The following is a 27,027-nucleotide window of genomic DNA, read 5'->3' on the forward strand; positions in this document are numbered from 1 at the left end:
AAGATCCGCACACATTAAGGATTATTGTTGTTTGACACACACACAAGTATTCACAACATGGCAACATTTCTACAAGTCAGTGTGACTCAGAGATATAGGGGAAATTACAGCTGTTTTAATAATAAGATCATTATCATAGTTTGGGCTTCAGCTGCTACGACTTAGAATTTATTTAACAGTAGGTTAGAATGTAGTTATTTAATTATAGTAGGGCTGTCATTTTAATGTGTTAATTGCAATTAAGTAGTTACAGGAACAAATAAATAAAAAATTAATCGCGTGTTTTTTGGCACCCCAAACAGCGCGGAACCTTTGTCATTGCACTCGTTTCCAGTGTACCCATAACACTGATGCACCTGAGGAGAAGTCTTTGTGGGCGTAAATTTTAGTAAAAACACAAAAAAACACACCGAATGGAAAACTAAAGCCCAGTTGTGCGCAAGAAAGAGTTTGTGGATCAGTGAATGTCTTCCTCCTCCTGCCTAAGTTCCAGCGGAGCTTTGACACCTCAATGCAAACTATGTAGCAGCTAGCACAGACAGCGGTCCTTCAGACACTACACTACTCCCAGCAGACAGAGTGGCCATTCTGGACAAGAGGACAGGGATCAGAGCCAAAATCAATAAGTCCATGAGTGACAAATGAACAAAGTCAGTGGATAAATGATTGTAGTGGACAGTCGACCACTATCGGTGGTAGAGGATGTGGGCGGAGCTACTACTACTACTACTACTAGACTTGATGTTATTACAGTACTTTATTTTGTGATGAACAATGCTATTTTTGATGAGCTAATTTACAGCTCTGTGATTGATGGGTCCAGTTTATTTAAGTTAATTAAATGGTAGGTTAGAATTGATTTAATAATAAGTTAGATTTGATTTAAGTAGGTTAGATTTTCTTTTTAGGCAGGTTAAAATGTATTTAAGTAGGTTAGAATGTATTTAAGTAGATTAGAATTTATTTAAGTAGGTTAGAGTTAATTAAATGATAGGTTAGAGTTAATTAAATGATAGGTTGGAATTTAAGTTGGCTAAAATTTAATTATTAGTAGTTAAATTTTTTTTAAGTAGGTTTTTTATGGTAGGTTTTATATTAGGTAAAAAAGATGTTTAATGGTAGATCAGATTCTGTTTATGTAGACTGGAATTTATTTGATTGTAGGTTTGAATTAATTTAGGTAGATTTTAATTTATTTAAGTAGGTTAGAGTTTATTAAATGATGGGTTAGAATTTAATTAATGGTAGATTAGATTTACTTTAATGATAGCTCAGCTTTTATTTTTGCTGGTCGAAATATATTTAATCGTAGGTTGGAGTTTATTTAAGTAGGTCAAAGTTTTTTTAATGGTTGGTTAAAATGTATTTAATGTAGGTTAGAATTTGAGTAGATTAGAATTTAATTGATAGGTGAGATTTGATTTATTCATTGTTATTTATTTAATGGTAGGTAAGAATTTTGAGTAGAGATAAAATGCACAGCTTGGTCTGATTTGAGGGAACAGCGTCATTGACGATCAACAAACCAGGTCAAATGTGCCGTGATACAAATGTGGAAGTCGTGTGTGTGTGTGTGCGTGTGTGCGTGTGTGCGTGTGTGTGTGTGTGTGTGTGTGAGAAATCATCCTTCCTGTCGAGAGCCGCGAGTTCCAGAAACCATCAGAGGCTCCACTGGTGTCCTAATGGTCTACATCAGCAGGTCTGGACATGACCAGTGAGGGTCTCACACACACACTCCCAGTATGTGTGTGTTTGTGTGTGTGATATGAAACGTATGAGTGTGTTGTTCACCTGTCAGACAAGAGTCACACTCTAACACTTAAAAGATTAAATCTAACAGCAATTATTTTTACAACAGTTGGGTTTCATGTTAACCAACAGTTATTAAGCAATAGATCACAGTATGTATATGGTATGTGTATGTGTGTGTGTGTGTGTATATATATATATATATATATATACACATTTGTACTTTATCTGATACATGCCTTAGTGAGACTTCTACATGAAGCCAGACAAATATTTAAATCTTTAAAATATTTTATTAATGTTTCCCTGCTCCATATTCTTTTTTTTATAGATATTTTAACTTCTTACAATGTTTTATTAATGCTGTTATTGTGCAATTAACTATATTAACAACTGGCTTCAAAGAATAAAAATAACATGCGCAACTATAAGAGGTGAAGCTTAAAACCTCACTTTTTAATGACATAATGGAGAGTTTCAAGTATTCTTTCCAAATCTATAGGCTTGTAAATGTATCTATTAGGGCTGGGATGATACCCTTTTGTCCCGATTCAATTTTAATCTCGATTCTTAGGTGCCGATTCGATTTAAAAAGTGAAAGGGGGATATGAGTTTGAGCTCTGTCCATGCGTCTGTCCTTCCGAGTTAAAGGGGACAGCTTTTCTCAGAAACTGTTTAAGATAGGATAACCAAATTTGGTGTGTGGCTTCAGGGTATCAATACTTTGATGGAGTTTGAAAATGAGAAGTGCGCCATTATTTTTTCCGGAGTTAACAAGCTTTTCTTAGACAGCTTTGTAAGAAATCGTTTAAGATAGGATAACGTAATTTGGTGTGTGGTTTCAGGGTATCAATATCTTGATGGAGTTCCAAAATGAGAAGTGCGCAAATATTTTTTCCGGAGTTATTGCCCTTGTTCCGTTTTTTTTTTACTCTGTTCGAGGTATCTTCAAAGGGTACAGCTTTTATTAGAAACCGTTTAAGATAATAATTTTATATTCTGATGTGATAATAGTTTATTATGTATACTTTTAAGTTCTTAGATTTAGAACATTTAGTAAAAGTTTGTGAGTTATAATGAGAACCAATCTGGTGGGGAATGTTGATGATGTCTTCTTGTGTAGGAACAGGAGCTGGTCAACATGCTGGTAGTTGAGCTGCTCACAATATATTGCAGTGTGAAGATCGGCCTCATTTTTCCATCTGAGCCACAGTTCAAATCTCTTTTTCTTCTCATACTAACGACAGAATAACGGTTGTTTGTGTGGAAAGTCTGATTTGATTAATTTCTTGATCAGCGCACATTAGTCGTCGTCATCATCTGTCATCAATGTTACACTTGTTATTTACTCTGTAGCGTGATCAAGCTGTGGCTTTACGTTGGACACAGTGTTAAACTAGTTGACCAGCGTGGACATCATTCTGAGGTCTTTCAGAGTTTCATTTCACAAGCTGCAGCTGACGTGCGCACCGCGGCGCACAGCTGATTTGCTCCGTGACGCAGGAACCACCATCATTACGCCTCATCTGACATCACGCACTTGACTGGCTTCATTACCTGGATAAGTTTATTCAATATTCCATCCAGGGTCTGTTGGTCTGCTGCCTTATTCTATCTTGCTCTAACTTTATGTCCGGATGGTGACAGACATGATGAGCAGTAATGTTCGTTGTTTTCGCAGCAGAGTTTAATACAGCTTTAGTCTTGTCTAAATCCGTTCGCCATGGAATGGATCAAAAGTATATCCATACTTTTGATTTAAATCGTACAGGTGCAGGTTTAATCACGGTTGTTGGTTTGTTTGCTAAAGGGAAGCCCCAGCTGCTGCAAGTCTTCATGTTTGTACTCACTTGTTGGTGCATTACCGCCACCCAGTGGTCGCCCACAAGAATGTGAAAAATGCAATTAAAAAAAAAAATCAATACTGGGAAGCAGAAACCATAATTAAAATCGGCACCCAAAAAATCATGATAAATCGTAAAATCTGTAGTATCTATATCAACATATCTATTTATATATATTTGTAGGCACAAATATCAACTAACATTTCATTTATTCAGACAACTGTTTTTTCAGGAAATTTACACGTTACACGAAGAATTACATGTTTCGACTTTCAACTACCAATCTTCTTCAGAGGCGTCTGCAGATCGCTTTTATGTTTCCTTGACTTCCGTGTAATAATTCCAGCAAGTTCTTTTTGATTCACCTAAAAACTGCTGATGTTGAAATATAAAGCATTGACCATTTTATGTATGTGTTTCATTTATTCAGACAACTTTTTCCAAGAAATGTACTTTGATCTCCTATCATGTTTCGACTGCCAACTGCTTTGATGTGTCTTCATGAGTTTTTTCTGGGTGTGGCCGACTCAAAATAACCCATAAGGACACATCAAAGTGATCAGCAGACACCTCTGAGGAAGACTGGCAGTACATTTCTTGAGAAAAGTAGTCTGAATAAATGAAACTATATTATTTAAAAAAGAAGACATGCTGGAATTATTCATTCAATTCTTATTAATTACTTTGAATTACTTTATATTGTCATTTCATTATCACTGTGTATGGTTTTACTGGTTCAGGTTGGATCTGTGGATATTGTTCATATTGTCAAAAGACATTTAGGGGGAAAAATAGAAATAATAGAATAATAATAATAATAATAATAGAATTTTTTTTAAATCTTATTATATAAAAGGAGGAGAAAAACAATCATATTTAAAACGTCCAATCTGGATTTAAAGTGTTTCTTGGTGTGTCGTCGTTGTTGAGATTTGTTGTGATTTGGGCGTGACCTCACAGTGAGGAGGGGTAGAGGACTAGCCGTGGTGACCCACAGCCTCTCTCAGTCGTACGTGCACGCTCCTCCTCCGTGCACACTCCTCACTCATGGGGCCTCTTGCTTTTCATAACAAAGGCTGAGCGTGCGGCACCGTGCTTGCAATGCAGCGTGAAAAGCTGTGTGCGTGTGTGTGTGTGAGTGAGCCTTTCCGAGCACCCACCCGTTCCACCCAGCGTGTCAGGTGTCACCGACATCTGTGCATGAGCGGGAGGGAAGGATGGAAGGGGGGGCGGGGGGACTTTCGAGGTCCATCCTCACTGGAACGCAGCGTTTCAGTCTTGCTCTGAGGTTTTCCAGAGGTCACAGCAGATCCTCAGTGACCCCACACGCGCTTTACCCCTCCTCACACCCAGTAGTGTAGAAGTGGGAAACTGGTGGCCCGGGGGCCCCATACGGCCCTCTGTGTAATTTTGTGCAGCCCCAAAGGATAACAAAAAATATATCTAAAAAGACATAAAATATGCGAACCAACAGCAAAAACAAATCTAGGCTTGTAGAAATATCTGTCACAATCTTTATTATTAATTTAAAAATATATTTGTAGTCACAAATATCAACGTACATTAGATATGTTAAGGTTTCATTTATTCAGACAATTGTTTTTCAGGAAATTCACTTTGATCTCCTGACATGTTTCGACTGTCAGCCTTCTTCAGAGGCGTCTGCAGATCGCTTTGGTGTTTCCTTGACTTGCGCAATATAATTTGTTCATTCATGTATTCATAATCATACACAACGTGCCTCTTTGAAAAAAACATACAGACAACAGAAAATTCAGAAAAGGACAAAAATAATAAACAAAAAATAATTGAATTCATGAACACACAAGACGACTATAAAAAGACAACTGAAAAATATATAAGATAACAAAACAAACAAAATGACAGCAAAATATATACAAAATGACAACAAAAGGACACAAAACAACAAAAATGACTGCCAAACATAATAATAATATAATCAAAATATATCCGCAAGCGGCGATAAACGGCCCTCGTGGCGCTCGGACGGGTTGGGTTCATTCTTTCTTACTATGGACTTAATATTTTGTTAAGCGCATTGAGATGATGTTATAATTTGTGATATATAAATAAAGTTGAATTGAATTGAATTGAAAAACATGCGAAATGGGAGAAAAATTTACAAAATTACAGCAAAAACACACACAAAACAACAGAAGATATAGAAAAGGACAACAATAATAAACAAAAGAAAACAAAAAAAATACACAAAATAACAACAAAGAAACACACAAGACGACTATAATAAACAACTGAAAATTATACAAGACGATAGCAAAATTGACAAAATGACAGTAAAATGTATTCAAAATGACAACAAAAACACAAAGCAACAAAAAAACACAAACATTTCAGTAAAACACAAAAATACACAAAATGGTTCCAAAAACACACAAGACAGCGACAAAAACATTTTGACAAAATTACAGAAAAAACACACAAAATGGCTCTTTGAATACAAACATACAAAACAACAGAAAACAACTGAAAAATATGCAAGATGATAACATAATACACAAAAATGAAAGTGAAACATAACATGAAATTAAAAAATATATGAGCACAAAACAGCAAATATACACAAAATGATTCCAAAAACATGCAAGACATCAACAAAAATGTGCGAAATGAGAGAAAAATTTACAAAATTACAGCAAAAAAAAAAAAATGCACAAAATGAATGAAAAAGACAACAAACGAGAACAAAATTAGACAAACTTTGTTCTTTCCTGAATTCATGCTCAGATTGATCATTATTCTAAATGATGAATATTGATATTGTGGCTCCGCTCCTACGGAGTGTCACACATTAACACACACACACACACACACACACACACTTTGCTCACCACTCTCTCTCCTCTGTTACAGAGAAGCCATGAGGAATTATCTGAAGGAGCGAGGCGACCAAACCGTCATGATCCTACACGCCAAAGTTGCACAGAAATCCTACGGCAACGAGAAAAGGTGAGTGGAATAATAAGGACAGATGTTTACATCTTCAAACTCTCATCAACTGTGGTCAGAGGAGGGACCGACGCCACATTCAGGTACTTCCTGCTGAGAAAGGAAGTAGGAGCGTGGTGCTCGTAAAATGTTCACGTATTTGAAGAATCCCAGGGTTCATGTGCGGGAACATTGAAGTGATTAAAGGAGTCCACTCCCTACATACTGTCCTCCTCCTCCTCCACCACCTCCTCCTCCTCCTCCTCCACCACCACCAAACCTCCACCTGTGTGTGTTTCTGTCCAAACTGGAGCTCCTCACGTCGTCTCTTTTTAAATCTTCCTCAACATGGAGACAATTGTCAGAGGACGGATTAACCTGCAAACTTTTTCTGACACGCCCCCTTCAGAGCAAGCCATAGTTGAAGAACTTTCAAAAACACTTCATCCTAAACTGTATTAATGAATGGTAATGTATATATGCATTTAATTACTACCAGTGAAATGCATTTAATTCCAAACTTTAAAAGCAAATAATCAACACAGACTTTAAGTGAAGAAACAGCACAAAAGAGCAGCTTTAAATGTCGTCACACACACACACACACACACACACACACACACACACACACACACACACACACACACACACACACACACACACACACACACACACACACACACACGTCGTGCCATCAGCTCGGGGGACAAACACTTTATAAAATGTATCACAACAATCCCATACGCGTGCACTCAGGTGTCGACTTCCTTACGCCAGCTCATCAATGTTTAACATTCTCTGGTCTTCCTCTCAACCTCAGTGTGTTGTCTCTGTTGGTGAAAACAGACACACACACACACACAGAGAGAGGGGCTGCCGTTGCCAAGCAGGTCACTTTCCATTCCTCGCTGACGCACATGAATGAGTCTGTCTAGGCTCGTTCAGCAGAGAGTGAAGTTTATCGTGAACGGAGCTGGAATCACTTTTATTTTGGTTATATCTCCAGCACATGATCACTGGAGGAAATACAGGCTTTGAAAACAGGAAGCGTGGACGTTTTTGTTAAAACTCAATGCTTAATATGGCTGAGATGATCATTTCTTAGTTTGGACTGATTTAGGTTTTTCTGTGAAATAAAATCATCTGACAGCGGTTGATGCAGTTAGACACAGCAGGGTTTGGTTTCAGTGCAGCACTGCCCTCTACTGGTGGTAGTTAGAAGATGCAACTGCAAATCTATCACAATCAGTTTTAATGCCAAGTAGAGTTTTTGGAGAATACCGTACAAGGAATTTTACTTGATGGGTGGTGCGAAAAAACAAACCAGAAACAGTATCATAATTGTAATAATGATAATAATAATACTAAATATGAAGGATTATAGCGATCAATCACAATTCACATCATTCAGAAAACCAGTGTTCTGACAAAAAAAATAACTACACCAAACTTGTCATATTTTAACGTATTTTCATCAATTTTTCTTGCCATATTTGTGCTCCTTTTAATGCAAAACCTTACTCCCATTTCTGCCACTTTATTAAATTTCAATGCCCTTTCTCCAAATCTTTTTCCACTTTCAAGACATTTTTGGGCACATATAAATCCTTTCCACCACTTTTCTACCTAATGTCACATATGTTGACCCATTATTGTAACTTTTATCCTCTTTTCACTGTATTTCAGGCTTATTCTTGCAAGTTAATAACATTCACCATTTGTCATGCCCATTATTTGCCAGTTTAAAGTAATTGTTCCAATATTGACACTTTGAACGGTTTTTGCCACTTTTCCTGTCCGTTTTTGGCCACTCTTATTTGCAACTTTTAAAATCCTATTTCACCACCTTCCACCATTTTTGCTCAATTTTAGCGCATTTTTTTTCTGAATAAAACAAGCATTTACATCTGTAAGATGACTATATACTATGGTACAAATAATAAACATAAACATTACCTGGATAACAGTGGATATTATTCAGAAGGTTGAAAACCACTGCACTGAAGGGCCAGATTTGGCCCCTGGGCCTTGAGTTGACCACGTGTGCATTAAAGCATTCATTCTCAGCATGTGGGTCGTGAAGTTGTGAGCATGAACCTCGGCAAACAAAAGAACCCCCCCCAAAAAAAAGGGGGGCTTATATTTTGAAGGGGGTGTAAATAAGCAGCAGAGTGATTAGTATTTTTAACTTTTATTAAAATATTGTTGAATTCTTTTCTTTTTGTAGACCAATATAATTTGTTTGTGTTGGTAAAAGGATTATTGCCTGCTAGATATGTAATAAGTTTGAGGTTGTGGTTTTCTTGTCTTTTTTAATTATTAATATTACTTAACTTTTACCATTTGTTTTAAGTCAAAAAGCAAAAAAAAAGAAGTAGGACGTTCCTTATTGTAAAAAAATTAATGCTTCTATCATTGTTTTTAAAGCTCCAGTGTTTCCTTTGCTGATTTTATTTGTTCTGTCTCCCCCCAGGTTTTTCTGCCCGCCCCCCTGTGTGTACCTGATGGGCAGCGGCTGGAAGAAAAAGAAGGAACAGATGGAGCGAGACGGCTGCTCGGAGCAGGAGTCGCAGCCGTGCGCCTTCATTGGCATTGGTAACAGCGACCAAGAGATGCAGCAGCTCAACCTGGAGGGAAAGGTTAGGATGGTGGAAATTTGGGCAGGGCCTGTGACACATGCAGTCCATCCTTTCCTCATAAAACCATTTCTTTGTTTCCATCTTCCTCCTCATCTCCAGAATTACTGCACAGCCAAAACCTTGTACATATCCGACTCCGACAAGAGAAAGCACTTCATGTTGTCTGTAAAGATGTTCTACGGGAACAGCACGGACATCGGCGTCTTCCTCAGCAAGAGGATCAAAGTCATCTCCAAGCCCTCCAAAAAGAAGCAGTCCCTGAAAAACGCAGACTGTGAGTTTTCCCTCAGTGTGTCACACAACAACAGCTGCTGTTGGAGAGGGAAATATTGTACATGTTACTTTTAGCACCTATAGTTACTGATGCTGTACTGCTGCTGCTGTACACGGAAGTATTGCTTTGATTGGACACCAAAGAGCTGAAAATATTTCATAAATTACAAGTAAAGCACTTCCTCTGACAGTAAACAGCAGCGCTTGGTAACAGAACCAATTACTGTAAGGAGACGGGATCCAAAGTGAGTTAAACGTGACAAAGGAGGTCTTTAAGGGCTGCTATTATTGATAGATCACAGCTTTATTAAAACACTGGCATTTTAACATTGTGTTAGAAACGTGCGTATGATAAGTTCCAGCGAGATTCATTTTGTCTTCTTTTTGAATAATATGTTAAGTTGAGGTTTCGTTTATTCAGACAAGGTTTTTCAGGAAATTTTTATCTCCTGACATATTTCGACTGTCAACTGCCAGTCTTCGCCAGAGGTGTTCTGCTTATCGCCTTTGATGATTCCTTTGAAGTTTCACTACTTGACTTCCAAGTAATGTCTCCAGCGAGATTCATTTTGTCTCGTTTATGAATAGTTCATAAAGAAGAATAGTAGTGGCAGTTTACAGTCGAAACATGTCGGGAGATAAAAATTTCCTTAAAAACCATAACATGTGTGCGTATGATAATATCTACTTAAGCACAATGTCTACGCTTCATCTCCATTACATTTTGGAAAGGATCCAGATCAATTTACTGATTCTGTATTAGTTTGAAAAGTCAAAAATGAATATCTTGGTTCATAATTGACTGATCTTATATGAAATTTGACTCTTTCATGTTGGGTTTGTTCCTCAATTGCCGCACCAAGTTTCATCCTGATCAGATCTGGATTGTCCATTCCATTGCGTTTTTCCTAAAAAAAGAAAGAAGGGGGTGTCCATACATTTAGACCTACGGTATCGTAAATAATGGGGATTGACGTTTCTTCCAAGCCTTTAAAGTGTGAATGATTGTTGTACCATGATCAGAAGCACTGATCAGATTACTTGGCAAAAACTATGATTTTTTTCCTGAAAATTTCCCTCAATTATGCCAATTTTTTTAATTAATTAGAAATTGTCATTAAATGAAGGAAATTTAAAAAAAGAAAAGAAGAAGTGGTTCGACAACAATCAGAGAGGGATAAGGTTTAGTCATTTGTGTTGTGTTTATTTCATATTTTATTTTATTAATTTATTTCTCAGCAATTTAACCTTTAATATTATTATATAAATTATGTGTGTTTATATTTATTCATATTAAATTATGGTAAAGTGAATATGTTGTTGAGCCTTTTTCTGTGTCCTCCTTTCACTGGTTGTCCCTCCTCCCATCACACGGTAAACTCAGCTGACCTCAGCACAGCGTGTCATCTTCAGGGCTGTTATGTAACCTGTGTGTGTGTGTGCGAGCATGTTAACATGTGTGTGTCCTCCCACAGTGTGCATTGCATCAGGGACTAAGGTGGCACTCTTCAACCGGCTCCGCTCCCAAACCGTCAGCACACGTTACCTCCATGTGGAGGGTGGCAACTTCCACGCCAGCTCCCAGCAGTGGGGCGCCTTTTATATCCACCTGTGTGAGTCTCCATCAACACCATGTGACATATACAGTAATGCAAATATTATTAGTAACGTAATTGATAATGTTGACTACAAAAATGTGCGTTAACGCGTCCTTAACTCATTCACTACCAGTCATTTTCAGAACAGCTACACCCCTCACTGTCAGCCATTTTAGAGCATTTTGACTGCTTTTTAAAGACCCACAGAATATTTTGCACAATGACAATCTGAAATCTGTCACCTGATTCTGAAAGATTAAAGTCTCTACTTTTATTAGAATTAGTTTGTTTTTAGCTTGTTTCTTTCTTCTGTAATCAGCAGTTGAATAGAGGCGTTTCACACAAATTGCCAGTTTGCGACAAAAAGCCGAGAAAACAGGCTTTTTCTGGAATATGCTGTCAATGAATTTGAAGCTATTTTTTTTGGCTTTAGGGACACCTCAACATTAGTTTTCTTCTATAAATTTATAAAAACAACACTGAGACTGGGCTTTTGATGGCAAAATTATTATTATTTTGCTATCTAGGTCAGAATTGAATGGATTTCTTACTGTATTTTTGGCTTTTATCCAAGAATCGTCCTCCGTCAGTACGCAGGGACGCCACTTGCTCCTTGACCCGGACGCGCTAAGTTGACCCATTTGGCTAGTTTTTTTTATCCCGTTTTTTCATGATCACGACACTCTCAATAGTACACAAAAGTCCAGTTCAGTCCAGACATCTTCTGGTCCTGTGAGAAATGCTGTGAGTAGCTGAATAGTTGACAATATCCCTTTGTTGTGCCATTTTCAGTCCGTCTTTCTCCTTTCCTCTTTGCATCTGCTGATCAGTGATCACTGAGCGTTTGGATTTGAAATGACACATATATTCGTCAATGGCAGTGAGTGAGTTAACGTCCACCGTCCCGAATATGGGTGAAAATGCATCTTTTCCAAATAATGGTCACATGACTCGAGCTCCAAAAAATAACTCGTATTTTTAAAAGAACAACAAATATATACAGTATATATATATATATATATATATATATATACAGCAGAAAAGTTGAGCAATGCACTTTGACAGCTCCTTCCGTCTCTTTTTGTGCGTAATAATTACACATGTGATTTGAGGCAGTGATTGACGCGGCGTGGGTCGTGTCTGACAGGAGAACAACAGATGATGATGCTGCTGACGCCCCTTTTTTTAATCTGTGCTCTGTGTGTGTGTTGTGCAGTGGACGATGAGGAGTCGGAGGGAGAAGAGTTCACTGTGAGAGACGGATACATCCACTACGGTCAGACGGTCAAACTGGTCTGCTCCGTCACCGGCATGGCGCTGCCCCGACTGGTAACTGAGCAGCACAGAAAACTAAAAGACTCACACAGAAAATAGGTTTTTCAGTTATTCAAAGCAGGGGTTATCAAACTAAAAATATTTATTTAACAATTCGAGCCCATATTTGCATATTTGTACCCTCTTTTTGCCACTACACCAAACTTGCCACATTTTAATTTATTTTCATCACTTTTCTTGCCATATTTTTGCTCCTTTTAATGAATTTTTGCTACTTTTCTCCCATTTCTGCCACTTCTTCATCAAATTTTAATGCCTTTTCTGCACATTTTTGACACTTTTATAAACCCTTTCCACTACTTTTCATCTAATGTCACATTATATTGACCCATTATTGCCATTTTAACCTCTTTTCGTCGTATTTTGTACTTATTTTTGCCAATATAACCACACGCAATTTTTCATGCTGATTTAAAGACGATCTTATGCTTTTATTTTGAAGGGGCGTATCATTAATTCAGACATCAAACATTCAGTAGAAGATATTTTTTTCTTATGTTTATCTACTAAGTCTTTAGAAAAAAGTTAATCTATTTTATGAAGTTTTTTGTTTGAAAACATAATTTTCTTTAAATGCACGTGTTAATTTTTGACTGAAAGGCATAAAAAAAAAAGAGTCAAAGTCAGACAAAACCTTCCTGATATGTTCATTTAAGTGAACTTTGCCACATAAACACAGATTGGAGCAGAACTACATGCAAAAGTATGTTGATTAAGTTTTTATATACGTGTTAAAAGAAAGTAACTTGTTTTTTTTTGGGTTTTTTACCTCCTTGTCACAAAACAACCAAAAGTCTTGCTAACAAACCTGTAAAATGGACTAATACAGTGTTTTTCAACCTAGGGGTTATGACCCAATGTGGGGTCGCCTAAAATGTCAAGTAATTGATCAAATTAATTACTAAATAATTATTATTATTTTTGTGATTTTTCTTTTTCCAATTAAAACACAACACACAATTTTAAACCACTGTATTGTTCACTTTCTCAAATATAAATGTAGTTTAAATAAAATGCAGTATAAAAGAGAGAAGAAAGGAAAAACTAAAATTAAATAATGAAATTAAGTAATTAATTTATATATTAATAATTACTTTTAATTCATATTGTTATTAATGATCATATTTTCCCTTTAAATTCACTCCGTGTTTGAAGCTCCAACGTCAGGGCTGTTCTCTTCCTCTTCGTCGCTCGTCCTGCTCACAGCTGAGTGTCGTCGTGTTGACAGGCGTCTGCTAGAATACGCTGACCACACACTCATCTTTAGCTTCATCAGCAGACGGTAGAACAGGCACGAGGACACTGCCTCTAAAAATCAGGACATGAGCAAAGCAGAAAGATAATCTGCTCGACTTCAGGAGGAATGAGGAATGTTCTCCCAGCAATTAGTGGAGTTCGTTAGTGATTTAATGCATCAGTCTAAGGGATTATTAAACCAACCTGCTGTTTTCTCTTCTCTTTGGTCAGATAATCCGGAAGGTGGACAAGCAGACGGCGCTGCTGGACGCCGACGACCCCGTCTCCCAGCTCCACAAGTGTGCCTTCTACCTGAAGGACACGGAGCGCATGTACCTGTGCCTTTCCCAGGAAAGGATCATCCAGTTCCAAGTGAGTCATTCTGCTCCCACAGGCCCTCGTTTACCAACCAGTTAATCAGATCAGAGCGTACGATGTGCGTTCGACCAAATTCATGCCAAGCTTGCAAGCTTGGGTGTTATCAATTTTCACGTGATCGTACGCTACGATCAGATCTCACATCAGGTCTGACCTCGTGTACGCAAATCTATGTGTGGATTTGTGATTCAACAGCAAAATGTGACTGAAACTGAGAATAAAGTTTTATACAATTCTCATTCAGAACCTATTCTAAATGGATTATTAAAACTAATTCAACAAAATAAAATTCATGCTTTGGTTTTCCTTCCATGGAATACTGTATAACCCCGCTAATAAACTCATAGGTTCTCCCAGTGTGCACACAGTAGGTGCTGCTATGCTTCGTCTTGGAGAATGAGGTCCTTTTTCCTTCTTACAGCTCATCACTGGGGGCTGTACGCAAGAAATAGGACCTTATTCATGCTTTTATATGTAAATAGTTCCCTAAACTTTCACAAATGCGCTGCAGTAATCAGTAATGTGATAAATTATAGGTTGAATTGGCTGAAGGCAAGGCAGGGCAAATTTATTTGTATGGCGCATGTGCTTTACATGATCAAAAAGTGCAACGGAACACATTCAACAGCTTAAAATCAATAAGAACATTAAAATTGGCAGCAAAAAACTTTTAAAATCAAGGGACATTTAGTCATTTTTAAGGCATTTCGATTGCTAATTTTTTTTAATGTGATATTTATTGCCTAAAGCATGCGGACTGAGGCCGATATACGTCATATCCCTGCGTCTCTCCAGGATCTCGGTTGTGAAGTTGCTCGCAGCGCACACAGGGGGGCAGACTTCACCTGCTCAATAGATGATCCTCTTCCACAGTTTAAATGTGCTTCTTTAAATCCAGTTTTCACACATTCAAAAAGCTCCACCCCTGATGTGAGGATGCTGATTTTCCTCTTGGAAAAATGTATTTTCTTTTTTGACCTCAGTGGGCGGGGCCTCCGAAACAGGAGGGCATAACATGTTATTGACCATTTGTATGCTGGGATTGGTGAAATACGAATGCTTCATAAATCACACATTGATCCTGTCGTACGATCAAATGTGCACTGAAATTTACACCCGTTTTCACACAAGGTTGATAAATGAGGACCACAGAGTGTGTGTGTGAGAGAGCTCAGACTTTAACCTGAACGCCGTCTGTTGCTCCTTTCCTTCCAGGCCACTCCATGCCCAAAAGAACCAAACAAGGAGATGATCAACGACGGCGCCTCCTGGACAATCATCAGCACGGACAAAGCCGAATACACGTTCTATGAGGGCATGGGCCCCGTGCACTCACCTGTCACCCCCGTGCCTGTGGTAGAGAGCTTACAGGTACCTGCACAGACCTTTTTATTAACCTGTCGCTCTGTGCTTCCTTTGCTCCACACGACTCGTCTTATTCTTCTTCTTCTTCTTCTTCACCTGCAGCTAAACGGCGGCGGAGACGTCGCCATGCTGGAGCTGACCGGACAGAACTTTACTCCAAATTTGCGGGTCTGGTTTGGAGACGTGGAAGCAGAGACTATGTACAGGTTGGTGTGTCCAGGACTTAATGGGAGGAGTTTGGAAATGAGCTATGCATTAATTTAGAAAACCGTCACATGGGCAAAAATATTGAGATAAATGCACGTAAATTTCCAACTGAATTGTTAGCGTTTGGAACCTTTCCCTGTACATGCCCCAATTTTAATATGCTAATCATATTAAAATTTGACAAACAGAGCAGGGTGTGTCACTGTTTTGGGGGTACTGCATCATGTATTTTTTTTTTATTTTTTGGTTTTTAGAAACAGAAAATTAAAATAACCTTTTTTAAAGTTTTGTTTTATCCTTTTTTACTTTTATACATTTTATTATTTATTTATTTGTCATATTTTAAAAAAATATATATATATTTATTTCATTTATTTATTAGAACAAGTTTTAAAAAAATGAATAAATATACATAGTACTATGGCAAGTTTTTTAAGTTAATGTATTTGAGAACACATGATCATGTCAGTCAACACATGCTATTTGCTATTTTCTTGCCACACTTAAAGCATGCATATTTACCCACCACATTGGTGGTTAAATTAATCTGTCCCCACACAATTAAAATCTCTATTTTCTTCCCGAATAGCATTTTTGTTGGTTTAGTTATCTTACCAGGGATTTTAGCTGCAGGTGCAAAAGAAAGTTCTTGGAAGGTTTACCGAGTTATTGCACAACGTGATTTATTTTTAGGTTTACAAATTGTTTTATCATGATTGTATTTGGTGTCAGTGTCATTAATCATTAATAGCTTCTGTAAGAAAATAACAACTCTTTATTTCAATGTATTTTTTTAAAGCTATAGAGAACCATTGCAATAGAGTCAAAGAGCCACATGAGGCTTCAGAGCCGCAGGTTGCAAGCCCCTCTCCTAAACTTTCTGAAACGATGAGTCAAAGCTGTTAAAGTTGCATCCATACCTCCAGTTTAAGAACGAGATGTTGTTAAAGTCGCCGCTCATGATTAATGATCCCATTTCTATTGATAATAGTCTAGTGGTTAGGATTTACTGTCCAGCAGAACAAACTGATAGTTTTTCCTCTCCTTCGGCCTTATTGAGTTCCTGCAGCGATTAGTTTTAATGTGTTTATCATTGCCACCCACAGAACATTAAACACCGACCACCCACCTCAACCATCACAGAGTTTAGGCTGCTGCTCAGTGTTGAGTTTCAGCTCTTTGTGATGAAGGGGGTTTTTTTTTTAACCTAACACCAAATTTTGTACATTTTTTTTTTTTTTTTTTTTAACAGTTTCAGACCCTTTAGGTGTCAGAAACCTTTCTGTTTTATTCCCAACATATCTAATAAAATAAAATAAACAACATGTGGACTAAAAACTGTCATAAACTCTCACTGATGCACTTTAGTACTTTTTTTTTCTTTCTTTTCCTTTTTTTTCACTTTTGGACACAAACGTCCCATTACAGTAATGAAGGTAGGAGGTTGTGAATGTGGGGGGGGACTTTACACGACACACTACAGAACTCAGATTTTTTTTCTTCTAAAACCCTGAATTTTCTTTCAGACAATTCAACATTCTTCATATTACATTAAAATTGGGGGAAATGTTTTTTAACAAATGGAGTTACTCAAATCTGACATATTCCAATTGAATTGTAGCATAAAAGCGAAAATCCAAACTTGAGTAGGAAGAAGTTACAAATGCTTCATTGGTTTTAGTTTTTACATAAAATTAATCTAAATACTAAGAAACTGATAACACAATTAATACAACTCTTTTAGCACAGTGGTTTTCAACTTTGGGGACGCTTAGTAATAAAATCGGGTCACCTGAAATGTCTAGTAATAATAAAATAAAAAAATATGTTACTTACAATTTTTAAATTGTATTTTTATTTTTATTGATCTATTTTTGCAATTGAAAAAAAATACATATGACAGAAATGGACATACAGTGCAAGAAGAGGCAGAAAGCTCAATAATCTTAAATAATTATTCTTTTATAAAAATTAAAACACCACACACAATCTCAAACACTTGTATTCTATACTTATACTTATTAAGTAGTTCAAATAAAATGCAGTGTAAAAATATCTGCACTGCCGCAGCTTGTCTGTTTGTGCACTAATCCTTATGACCTTGCATTTGTAAAACAGTAAAACAAATATGATCAAAAAACTGATTTTAGTGAGAAATTTGTAATATTAAAAACAAATGGTGTCAGAATTGTTACGTGGAAGTCTAGGAAACTTCAAGGAAACTTCAAGGAAACTTCAAAGGAAACTTCAAAGATCAAAGTGAATTTTCTGAGGAACAGTTGTCTGAATAAATGAAACCGTAACATATTATTTCCTTGTGATATTGCTGCAGGTGTGCAGAGAGCATGCTGTGTGTGGTCCCCGACATCTCCGCGTTCCGTGAGGGCTGGCGCTGGGTACGGCAGCCTGTCCAGGTGCCCGTGACGCTGGTGAGGAACGACGGCATCATCTACTCCACCACATTGACCTTCACCTACACGCCGGAGCCCGGGCCCCGGCCTCACTGCAGCGCGGCCGGCGCCATCCTCCGCTCCGGGAGCTCGAGCCTCATCAGCAGCAGCCAGGAGTCCAACTCCGCCATGTACGGCCCCAACAGCACCTCCAACCCCGGGGTCACGTCTTCATCCTCCGCCGCCACCGTGGTCTCATAACGCACACAGGACGATAGGAAACAAAAACTCAGACGTGATTCACTCTGACGCGCTGCGGATTGATACGAAACACAAAAGGAGCGCAGGACGGAGGAGGAGGAGGAGGAGGAGGAGGAGGAGGAGCAAACGCAGGAGTGTGATGGGGGGACTGGCCCCGCCTCCTGCGGTTACTTCAGGGACCTGCCTGTGTTTACGACAAGTGACGTTCCCGCAGACTCGGAGCACCAGCACCTTTCTACATCCAGCGTGGAAGGAAAACCCCAATATTTGCCTCCATCCATCCCTCCTCCACCCTTTAATCATCCATTTCATCTGTCGAGTCGAACCCAAAGGGGAGCGGAACACGTTTGAAGATGGGGACGCAGAGAGATGCACTCTAAAACGTGATGGTAAAAATAGTTTTTATGGACCAAGGATCTCGTATAAGCTTTAGTAAAGGTACATTTTTCTCCATACCTTTTTGTTTTGTATTAAAACCTATAGTCCACTTTTGTTACCAAATAGTTTTTATTTTTCCTCGGAGCTCGGGCTTTGTTTTCCCCACTTTGAGGTCCAAAAAAAAAAGAAAAACCCAATCTGTATCTTATCGTGACCTTAACATCTGCTTTCTCTGTTTTGATACTACTCTTCCTTCTCCTTCTGAAGTTTGGGGTCGTTTTATTTACATAAAATAATTTTTGTTGATTTCTTTTATTTTATATATATAAATATAAATATATATAAATAGATGGGGACTAACCTCAGAGGGCCTATTTTTTATCATTGGTTTTTATGAAGTCTTTAAAAAGAAAAGCTTTAAGCAACGCCTTTGCCTTGCCTGCAATACTCCGATGTGCGCTACGGCGTCTCTGCAAAGGTACACACGACCAGGATACACACACAGAAAAAGCTGCACTTCCACGCTTACAAGCATGTTGTTGTAGCCTTAGTACTGCATCACAGTTCAACTGGAAACATATCTTTATATCATCTGTCAATTCAGAGTCCTGCACAGAGGAAATAGAGGCTTTAATATGTAGCGATTAAATACTGATTAAATGTAAATATGAAGACATGAAGACAGCAACAATAAAAACACAAATACTGAAAATAAAAACAAGCAGTGAAAGTTGAAGACTGGTCAAAATTTAACAATTGCGCAATTTGTTCTATTTTGCAAATTTCTTTCAAACAGGCCGTTCAGGTTGTAATTTGACCCCAGCCTCATTATCACGAGGCACATCTGACTAAAGCTCCGTCATCATCAACCGCCGATATTGATTGAACTGTCATAATTTGATGACGTTAACTTGTCGAAACAAAGTAGCCTGAACTGGTTTGCTGCCATTTGCGTTAGGAACCCTTAAACAACAAGGTGTAATTTGACACCGTTTAGATTGTTATGGTGGTTGTTTTCCTGGTCGAGAGATACGTCTATCTCCTTTAGGAAAGAGTCAATGAATGGAGGTTTTTCATAATAAAATACAGAGAATACTCATTTTTAAAGGTTCGTGGATTGAAAAATTCTCAGAAACCTAAAGAGTGACTTAACCCCAAAACGAAGTTTTTTCAGCTGAAAACTAATTTATTTGGGTATGATGTCGTGTTGTTGATTGATTCTTGACCAACTCTTGACATATTTTGTCAAAGTATTTCAAATTTGGTGTAGTTTGTTCTAAAAATGTAAGAGTGACTGCCCTCTATGGGTCAAAACCAGGCTATTACAGTTGAATTTTGCTATTGGTTGAGTAGGAGGCCGATGACGTTTTGGTGGTTTCTTACGCTCCGCCCTTTCTATAAAAACTAGCACTTGTTGACTCATAGATTGTTCTTTGGAGATTTTACAGTATAAACTGGGCGTGTCTTAAAGTGCTCCAGAAGCCCCGCCCATAATCGATGTGTTTTTTTAAACTTCCAGCCTCAACCTTGAGGTTTAGTTACTCGTTAAAGATTTAAAGTAATTCTTCTGAAGGAGTTACTAAGTTTATATAAATATATGTACTCATTTTAGATCTAAGAAAAATAAAAAATAAAAGCATCTTTTCTTTCTGACAGTTTCATATTTCGCGGATGTTTCATAGTCATCGCAAATAACTTTTGACTCTTTAGAAAGAAGTCCTCATTAAAGCATTGGAATTGCGTAGCGTAACGTCGCTTTCTTATACGTTGGCGCAAAGCCTGACGCTAAATCTGTTTGTGAGCGTTGTCGTAGGGTTCCTACACAAGTATAGAATTTGAGTTTTAGAAATTTCCAGTTCTGGAAAAGTAAAGAATTAAAATAATTTGGTGACGTATCGTGTACAAGTTCAGAATAATGAAAACAAAGGATTATTTCCATAATTTATTTACATGATACACATTTATTTTCCGTACTCCAATAGACGGAATGTGGAAAGAGTTCGGAAATTTGAATAGACGGATAATTGTCTGTGCAGGACTCTGTATCAAACATCTTTAAACTGGCGTGCTGTAAAGTGTGGTGGCATTTCTCTGGTTTTTCCCAAAAAGAAAGAAAGAAAAAAAAGATGGACTCTTTCACTCAATGTGGCCTTACTGACAACTTCAATGACAAACATGAATAAATATGCTTCAAACCTGCTGTTTACTCACCTTAGAGGAACCTGTGCATAGCACAAAACGCAAGCTAACGCCTTCTTTATCACTGGAGCTGTGCAAAATGTGAGCTAGTTCTGGATTCGACACTTGTTTTCTGTTGTTGTACAAATAATTCCCATTTTGTATTAACACACTTTGGTACAATAATGTCTCATGAGCGCTGTACGCTCCTCTCAGCCTTCTTCTTCTTCCTCCTGTGTGGGGGCGCATTTGTGTGTATGTGTGTGTGTGTACATTGTGAGAGTAGTTGCACTCGTACATGTTGGTGGCGACATGCGTCTCCTGTAGGGAGCACAAAAGGGCCTTTTTAAATTGTGTGTTTTCTGAAGCATTACAGCAATATTGTACAGGTCATTTCCCCCGCGTTCTGTCCGCCTGAGCACGACTTCACCAGCCAGCAATCCCCCTTAACGTTTAGGTTCCTTAATGTTTAGGTTCCTTAACAATTAGGTTCCTTAACGATTAGGTTTCTTAGTGTTTAGATTTCTTAATGTTTAGGTTTCTTAACGATTATTGTAGGTTCCTTAGCGATTAGGTTCCTCAAAGTTTAGGTCCTTTAACGTTTAGGTTCCTTAACGTTTAGGTTCCTTAACAATTAGGTTCCTTAACGATTAGGTTCCTTAATGATTAGGTTCCTTAACGTTTAGGTTCTTTTACGTTTAGGTTCCTTAACGTTTAGGTTCCTTAACGTTTAGGTTCCTTAACGTTTAGGTTCTTTTACGTTTAGGTTTCTTAACGTTTAGGTTTCTTAACGTTTAGGTTCCTTAACGTTTAGGTTCCTTAACGTTTAGGTTCCTTAACGTTTAGGTTCTTTTACGTTTAGGTTTCTTAACGTTTAGGTTTCTTAACGTTTAGGTTTCTTAACGTTTAGGTTCCTTAACGTTTAGGTTCCTTAACGTTTAGGTTCCTCAACTTTTAGGTTCTTGAACATTTAGGTTCCTTTACATTTAGGTATCTTAACGTTTAAATTTCTTAACGCTTAGGTTTCTCAACCGGTCGACTCTCGTCGGGTTTGTTCTGTCTTCCATCCAAATGTTTGATTCCGTGTCGTAGAGACATTGAAAAAGGCAATACTTGGAATATCTACACTACAACTGTAAAAACATCTGGGGAAGAAGAACAATGCTGTACCCTGAATGTTTGATGTTGAAGTATTTGTTACACGATAAAAAAAACCCCTTGAAACAGGAACAAAAAAGGATCTCCTCGTATCCCGTGTTAATGTAAAAAAAAGAAAGGAAAAGATAAGGATTGTTTAAGTTATCCCCTCTGTCATGTTTAATGTGTTATATTGTAATATTGATATTTTTTTTAAATTATTGGTACAAACTATCCCCTTGTATTATAACAAAAAAAAAAAGGAAAAAAAAGTGCATTATTGCCTGTGCTGCCTCGGTTCTCTCTTTTCTTTTCTTTTCTACGGAGGCCACTTCCTGTTTGTTTTGGGGAAGGGTCAAAGGTGTAGCATCAAATGTCGGCGCTAACTCTTGCCACAACCTGGATGCCTTCACTTGGAGAATACAAAATCTTAACTGTAGATCTATTTTATAAGATGAGTGTTTTTTACATCTCGCTTCAGATTCACTTTGTTTGCGTTGCTTCTTTATTAGCATCTAGCGCAGCCCCGTAATACTTAGGCCTTTCAAGTGTTGCATCACATCTTAAAGGTACATTATGTAATATTTTGTCTTATTAAATAATCAAATCATGTAAACAAAAACAAAGCAAAAAGAAAAACAAATAATGATATACTGTAATACCAGTTTCAACCACACGGCGGCTTCATGCGTTAGCTCGCTAGCTAGGTTTGTACATCACTTCTATAGCATCCAGTCTTCCCATCACAATCTAAATCCTCCAAAAACTTTGCTGTGTTTTTAGATGCCAGGTTAGCAAGTAGCTTCATAATGCTAACATACTGTATATGTAGCATTTAGCTTGTTCTCTAATTGTATTAGGATGACGCAGCACTTTCCAGCCTGTCCTAAGACCTACAGCTGTTAGCGGGTTTCCATCTAGCTTGTTCCAAGTTCCAACACATGCTAATGCTTATTCTGTCGCTACGTTGACCATTACTGTAGCATCTAGTCCAGGGTTGTCGGAACGTATTCAACTTCAGGGGCCAAACAAAACCTAGTTTGAGCTCAAGTGGCCCAAAGAAGAAAAATACAGATTTTTGGGGGGTGTAAAAGTTTTGGAGTTTTGCGTTTAAAGAAAATGTCCATAATTCACTTAAAAATATTTGAGGTGTAGAAAATTATCTTACAGATATTATCTCACATAATTTGTGACATCATTTGGCAGAAATTGCTGAAAATTGGAGTTCTGGCAAACAATTTGCAATTAAAAATGACATGATGTGCGATCATGGTGTAGTGCAGGGGTTCTCAACCTTAAGGTCAGGACCCCATTTGAGGTTGTGAGACACTGGGTGGGGGTCATCAGATGCCTTCAAGAAAAATACATTTTCAGAACAATTTGCGGCCATTTTTGCTTAATTTTATCCTTTTTTTGCCACTACACCAAACTTGCCATATTTTAACCTATTTTCATAACTTTTTCTTGCCATATTTTTACTCCTTTTAATGCATTTTTGCTATATTACTCATTAAATTTCAATGCTTTTTCTGCACATTTTTTTCTAATTTCAAGACATTTTCAGCACTTATTTATAAACCCTTTCCACCACTTTTCCCACCCAATGTCATGTTGACCCATTATTGTCACTTTTAGCCTCTTTTCACCATATTTCATGCTTTTTTCTGCCAATTTAACCACATTCATTATTTGTCATGCCCTTTGTTTTTGAGTTTTAACTAATTGTTTCAATATTGACACTGTGAACCATTTTTTAACCACTTTTTCTGTCTGTTCTTGGCTCCATATCCACAGTTGATATTATTCAGATGAATAAATACATGTGGTTATCACAGATTCATAGAACAATGGACCATCATTTTTGCTGACTTAATGGAGGGTACAGTGGGGGTCCCTGGTCTCTGGCCACCTTTATTTTGGGGGGTCGTGGGCTGAAAAGGTTGAGAACCACTGGTGTAGTGGATACTCTTTAATGTCTAGCTTTGCGTTACTGTTGTGTCTAGTTTTTCTTTTCTTCCAACATCAGAGTGAGTCACTCTATCATAAATGTGACAGTCTGCTATAAAGCCTTAGTAAGTGTAAACCACGCGTTATGTTACATAATGTACCTTTAAGGTTTTGCTCATCTCCAACCACAGCTGCTTTCGTTGCATCCGGGTGATGCATGCTTTTCAAATAAAAAAAAAAAAATGTAAAAAATGTGTCGCCTTGACAATCCGAGCTGGTTTACAGTTGTTTTATTTGTTTTTTTTTAGCTTTCTAATGAGTGAGGATACAGGGCACTCCTCTATATTTCTGTCTCTCTCTCTCTGTGTGTGTGTGTGTGTGGATGGACTGTCATAAAGGGGTCAAAGCTGAACATGTTACAAGCTTTCAAGAGATGACCAGTCTGTCATTAAGATGCTCTTCTCTAACACTTACGTGTGGATGGTTGGTATTTGTTTTGGGTTTTTTTTTTACACTCTAAAAAGCAGCTGTTGTGTGTTTTTAACGAGCTCTGAACAACAATGTATGTATGTATGTACCCTCTAATATGCCAAATGTCTTTTTTATAATGTAGTTTTCATGCACTGTTTGAATGAAACGGGGCAGAGTGAGAGGCAGCTTTAAACGAACTTGTGAAAAAAGAAACAAAATCAAAAAAAACAGAGAGAAGAAGAAGTAGTGTGGAGTCCTGTGTCGCACTCAGCCTTACTTCTTAAGACTATTTGGCTGTTTGCACTACTTTCTTGTTTTTCCGCCCTCTTCTTCATCGCTAACGTCTTCATACGTACATTTGGAGTCTTCTCTAGCTTTGCTGCAATCACACCTTTTTCTCTTCTGTTCTGTTGTTTCACCCCCCCCCCATCCACTTCTCACTGTATCTGTGTATTATTCTTGTAAATGGTAAGCAGAGGTGTCATTGTGGTAGTATACTCAGTGCTCAAAAGGATGCTGATGGTAGAAAAAAAACCTGTGCCGTTTGTAACATTTAGCAATAACGTCAAAAACAAAGAGGACGGTTTTTGTTTTTTTTTTTTGGTATTTTTGTTTTTGTGTTTGTTTTTTTTGTTTTTTTAAAAAAACATGCATTAGTTTGTTTTTGTACATATTGCAGCTCCAGATCATGCTCAAAACTGTATGTGATTTAAAAGATGAAAAAAACAAGAAAAAACTTGCAATATTGGCATAAAAACCAGAAATAAAAAGTGATTAAAAAATATATCACACTTTGTGAATGATTTTTTACATTTTACGCCACTTTACAATTGTCACTGTCAAAGTGTTTTTTTTTTTTTAACAATTTAATTCTATAATCATGGAACCTGTGGGTGTTTTTGGCTATAGACAGACTTTGCATTTGCAGCGTAGCCAATGAGCCACTAGGGGACCCCAAAACTGAGTCATCAGTCTCACCTAAGGAGAATTAAATGTACCTTTTCTTTTAAAGTAAATACGGGTACATTTTCATGAAAATAAATGTAGGATTAAAGTAAAAGACAATTTGAAATCATAAGCTGTGGCTTGTGATTTTGAGACGTCAATAAGCCAAAGTTATTGAGACTCCAAAGTCATTCAGTTTGCGAAATCCGCCGATTGGTATTATGGGAATTGAGCAGTTCGTGAACCACTTGACTCACATTTTTCAAAATTGTACTTGTACGTCATCCAAATGATGTTCACATAAATCTTCTGACAGGGATTTACCCACAAACTATTGTCGAAGGTAGAAATCACAGGTCGAAACTTTGTTTTTTTACAATCGCCTTTTTATAAAATGGTCATGTGACTTGAACTTTGGAAAAATTTTGCTCTTTGCGTTATGGGATTTGGAATCCCGGAGGCGAATGCGATTTTGGCCGCTTTGAGGTGTTTCCGTGGGAGCCGCAATATCAACACCCACAACAAGAAATGCCATGTTTTTGGGGTCACGATGGCATCACTAGTGAATCAGGTACGGTTTGAAAAAACCAGCTTTAATACCAGCGTTAATAGTTTATGACGAGAACAAAAACTATATCAAAATATATTGATATTTTTGTTAACTAATAAATACTAAGCTATAATGTTGATATGGGATGAAATCAAATCAGTACTTTTGTTGCGTAGAAGGCGGGACAAGTCGTTAAGTGATCCAATAAGAACTTAAGCTGATTGTGTTTGCCTACTTAAGAATCAAATCAGTCTGTGTATATTTACAAAGATTCATGCAATCCCATATCTACGGTGGCCAGTAGGTGTCAAACGATTCGCAAATAAGAACACCGCATTATTAAATAAGAAAACCACAAATGGAAAAGCTACAGAACGAATGGAAGCATCAGTACAACGTATGTCGAAAGACTTCAACTGTTAGCTGTTACGGTTAGCTAGCCGTGTTCTGACAGACGTTATCTCTACGCACACAACTCGGTAAAAAGTTCAGAAAGGTAAGTAAAACATTGTTTTCTGTGTTTTAAAACTTCAGCTAAGATAAGTATAGCTTTGTATGGGTCTCACCTTGCGATAGAATATGAACTGGTATAGTGTAATCTTATATCTAGCTTTTAGAAACCCTCGAGCGTTATACCATGTGACTAATCTTGGCTATTATAATGTATAATCTGAACTGAAGTCAATGTGGTGTTGTGGTATTTGCGTTTGTGTTTTTCTTTTTTGCATTTGTTATGTTTTTTGTTTGCGAATCGTCTGACACCTACTGGCCACCGTACATATATATAGATCAATGATAGATAGATATATATTTATTTGTTCTTGGCTTGCTTCAAATACATACAATACAAATGATAAACATTCATTTTAACAACCAAAAATGGAATGGGCTGAAGCAGTAACTGCTTATCGGAGCCCATCACCAAACAACGTTATAAAAAAAACATCATTCAAAACACATCCATTTTGTTTTTTCATTTAAGGAAAGTTTGTTTTTCTTAAGCCATTTTTCTAATTTTGTCAATTCATTTTCTACTAATGAAATGAATTCATTAGTATCTTGTCCAGAACAAAATACGTTTGTGTCATCAGCAAACATAATTAACTTCAGAACATCAGTTAAATATATTACTGTATAAACATCTTAGGCCCCAAAACTGAGCCTTGTGGAATTCCATAA

At 37.5% G+C, this 27,027-nt stretch overlaps 1 protein-coding gene across 4 annotated transcripts in view; it reads left to right on the forward strand.

The window, feature by feature from the left end:
* Positions 1-23,285, forward strand: part of rbpjb (recombination signal binding protein for immunoglobulin kappa J region b) — a 72,749-nt gene extending 49,464 nt beyond the window's left edge. For 2 of the 4 annotated variants that reach the window (XM_028474880.1, XM_028474881.1), the window contains exons 3-10: positions 6,486-6,581; positions 9,034-9,199; positions 9,299-9,473; positions 10,948-11,085; positions 12,287-12,399; positions 13,873-14,013; positions 15,235-15,590; positions 17,924-23,285. In XM_028474880.1, the coding sequence (XP_028330681.1) occupies positions 6,486-6,581; positions 9,034-9,199; positions 9,299-9,473; positions 10,948-11,085; positions 12,287-12,399; positions 13,873-14,013; positions 15,235-15,590; positions 17,924-18,242 (1,504 nt within the window). In that variant the 3' untranslated portion in view covers positions 18,243-23,285. The remainder of the gene's footprint in view (positions 1-6,485; positions 6,582-9,033; positions 9,200-9,298; positions 9,474-10,947; positions 11,086-12,286; positions 12,400-13,872; positions 14,014-15,234; positions 15,591-17,923) is intronic. The other 2 variants (XR_003676133.1, XM_028474882.1) reach the window with 2 other exon arrangements.
* The last annotated feature ends 3,742 nt before the right edge of the window (positions 23,286-27,027 follow it).

This window comes from Gouania willdenowi, chromosome 18 (genome assembly GCF_900634775.1).
Source record: "Gouania willdenowi chromosome 18, fGouWil2.1, whole genome shotgun sequence".
NCBI lineage: Eukaryota > Metazoa > Chordata > Actinopteri > Blenniiformes > Gobiesocidae > Gouania > Gouania willdenowi.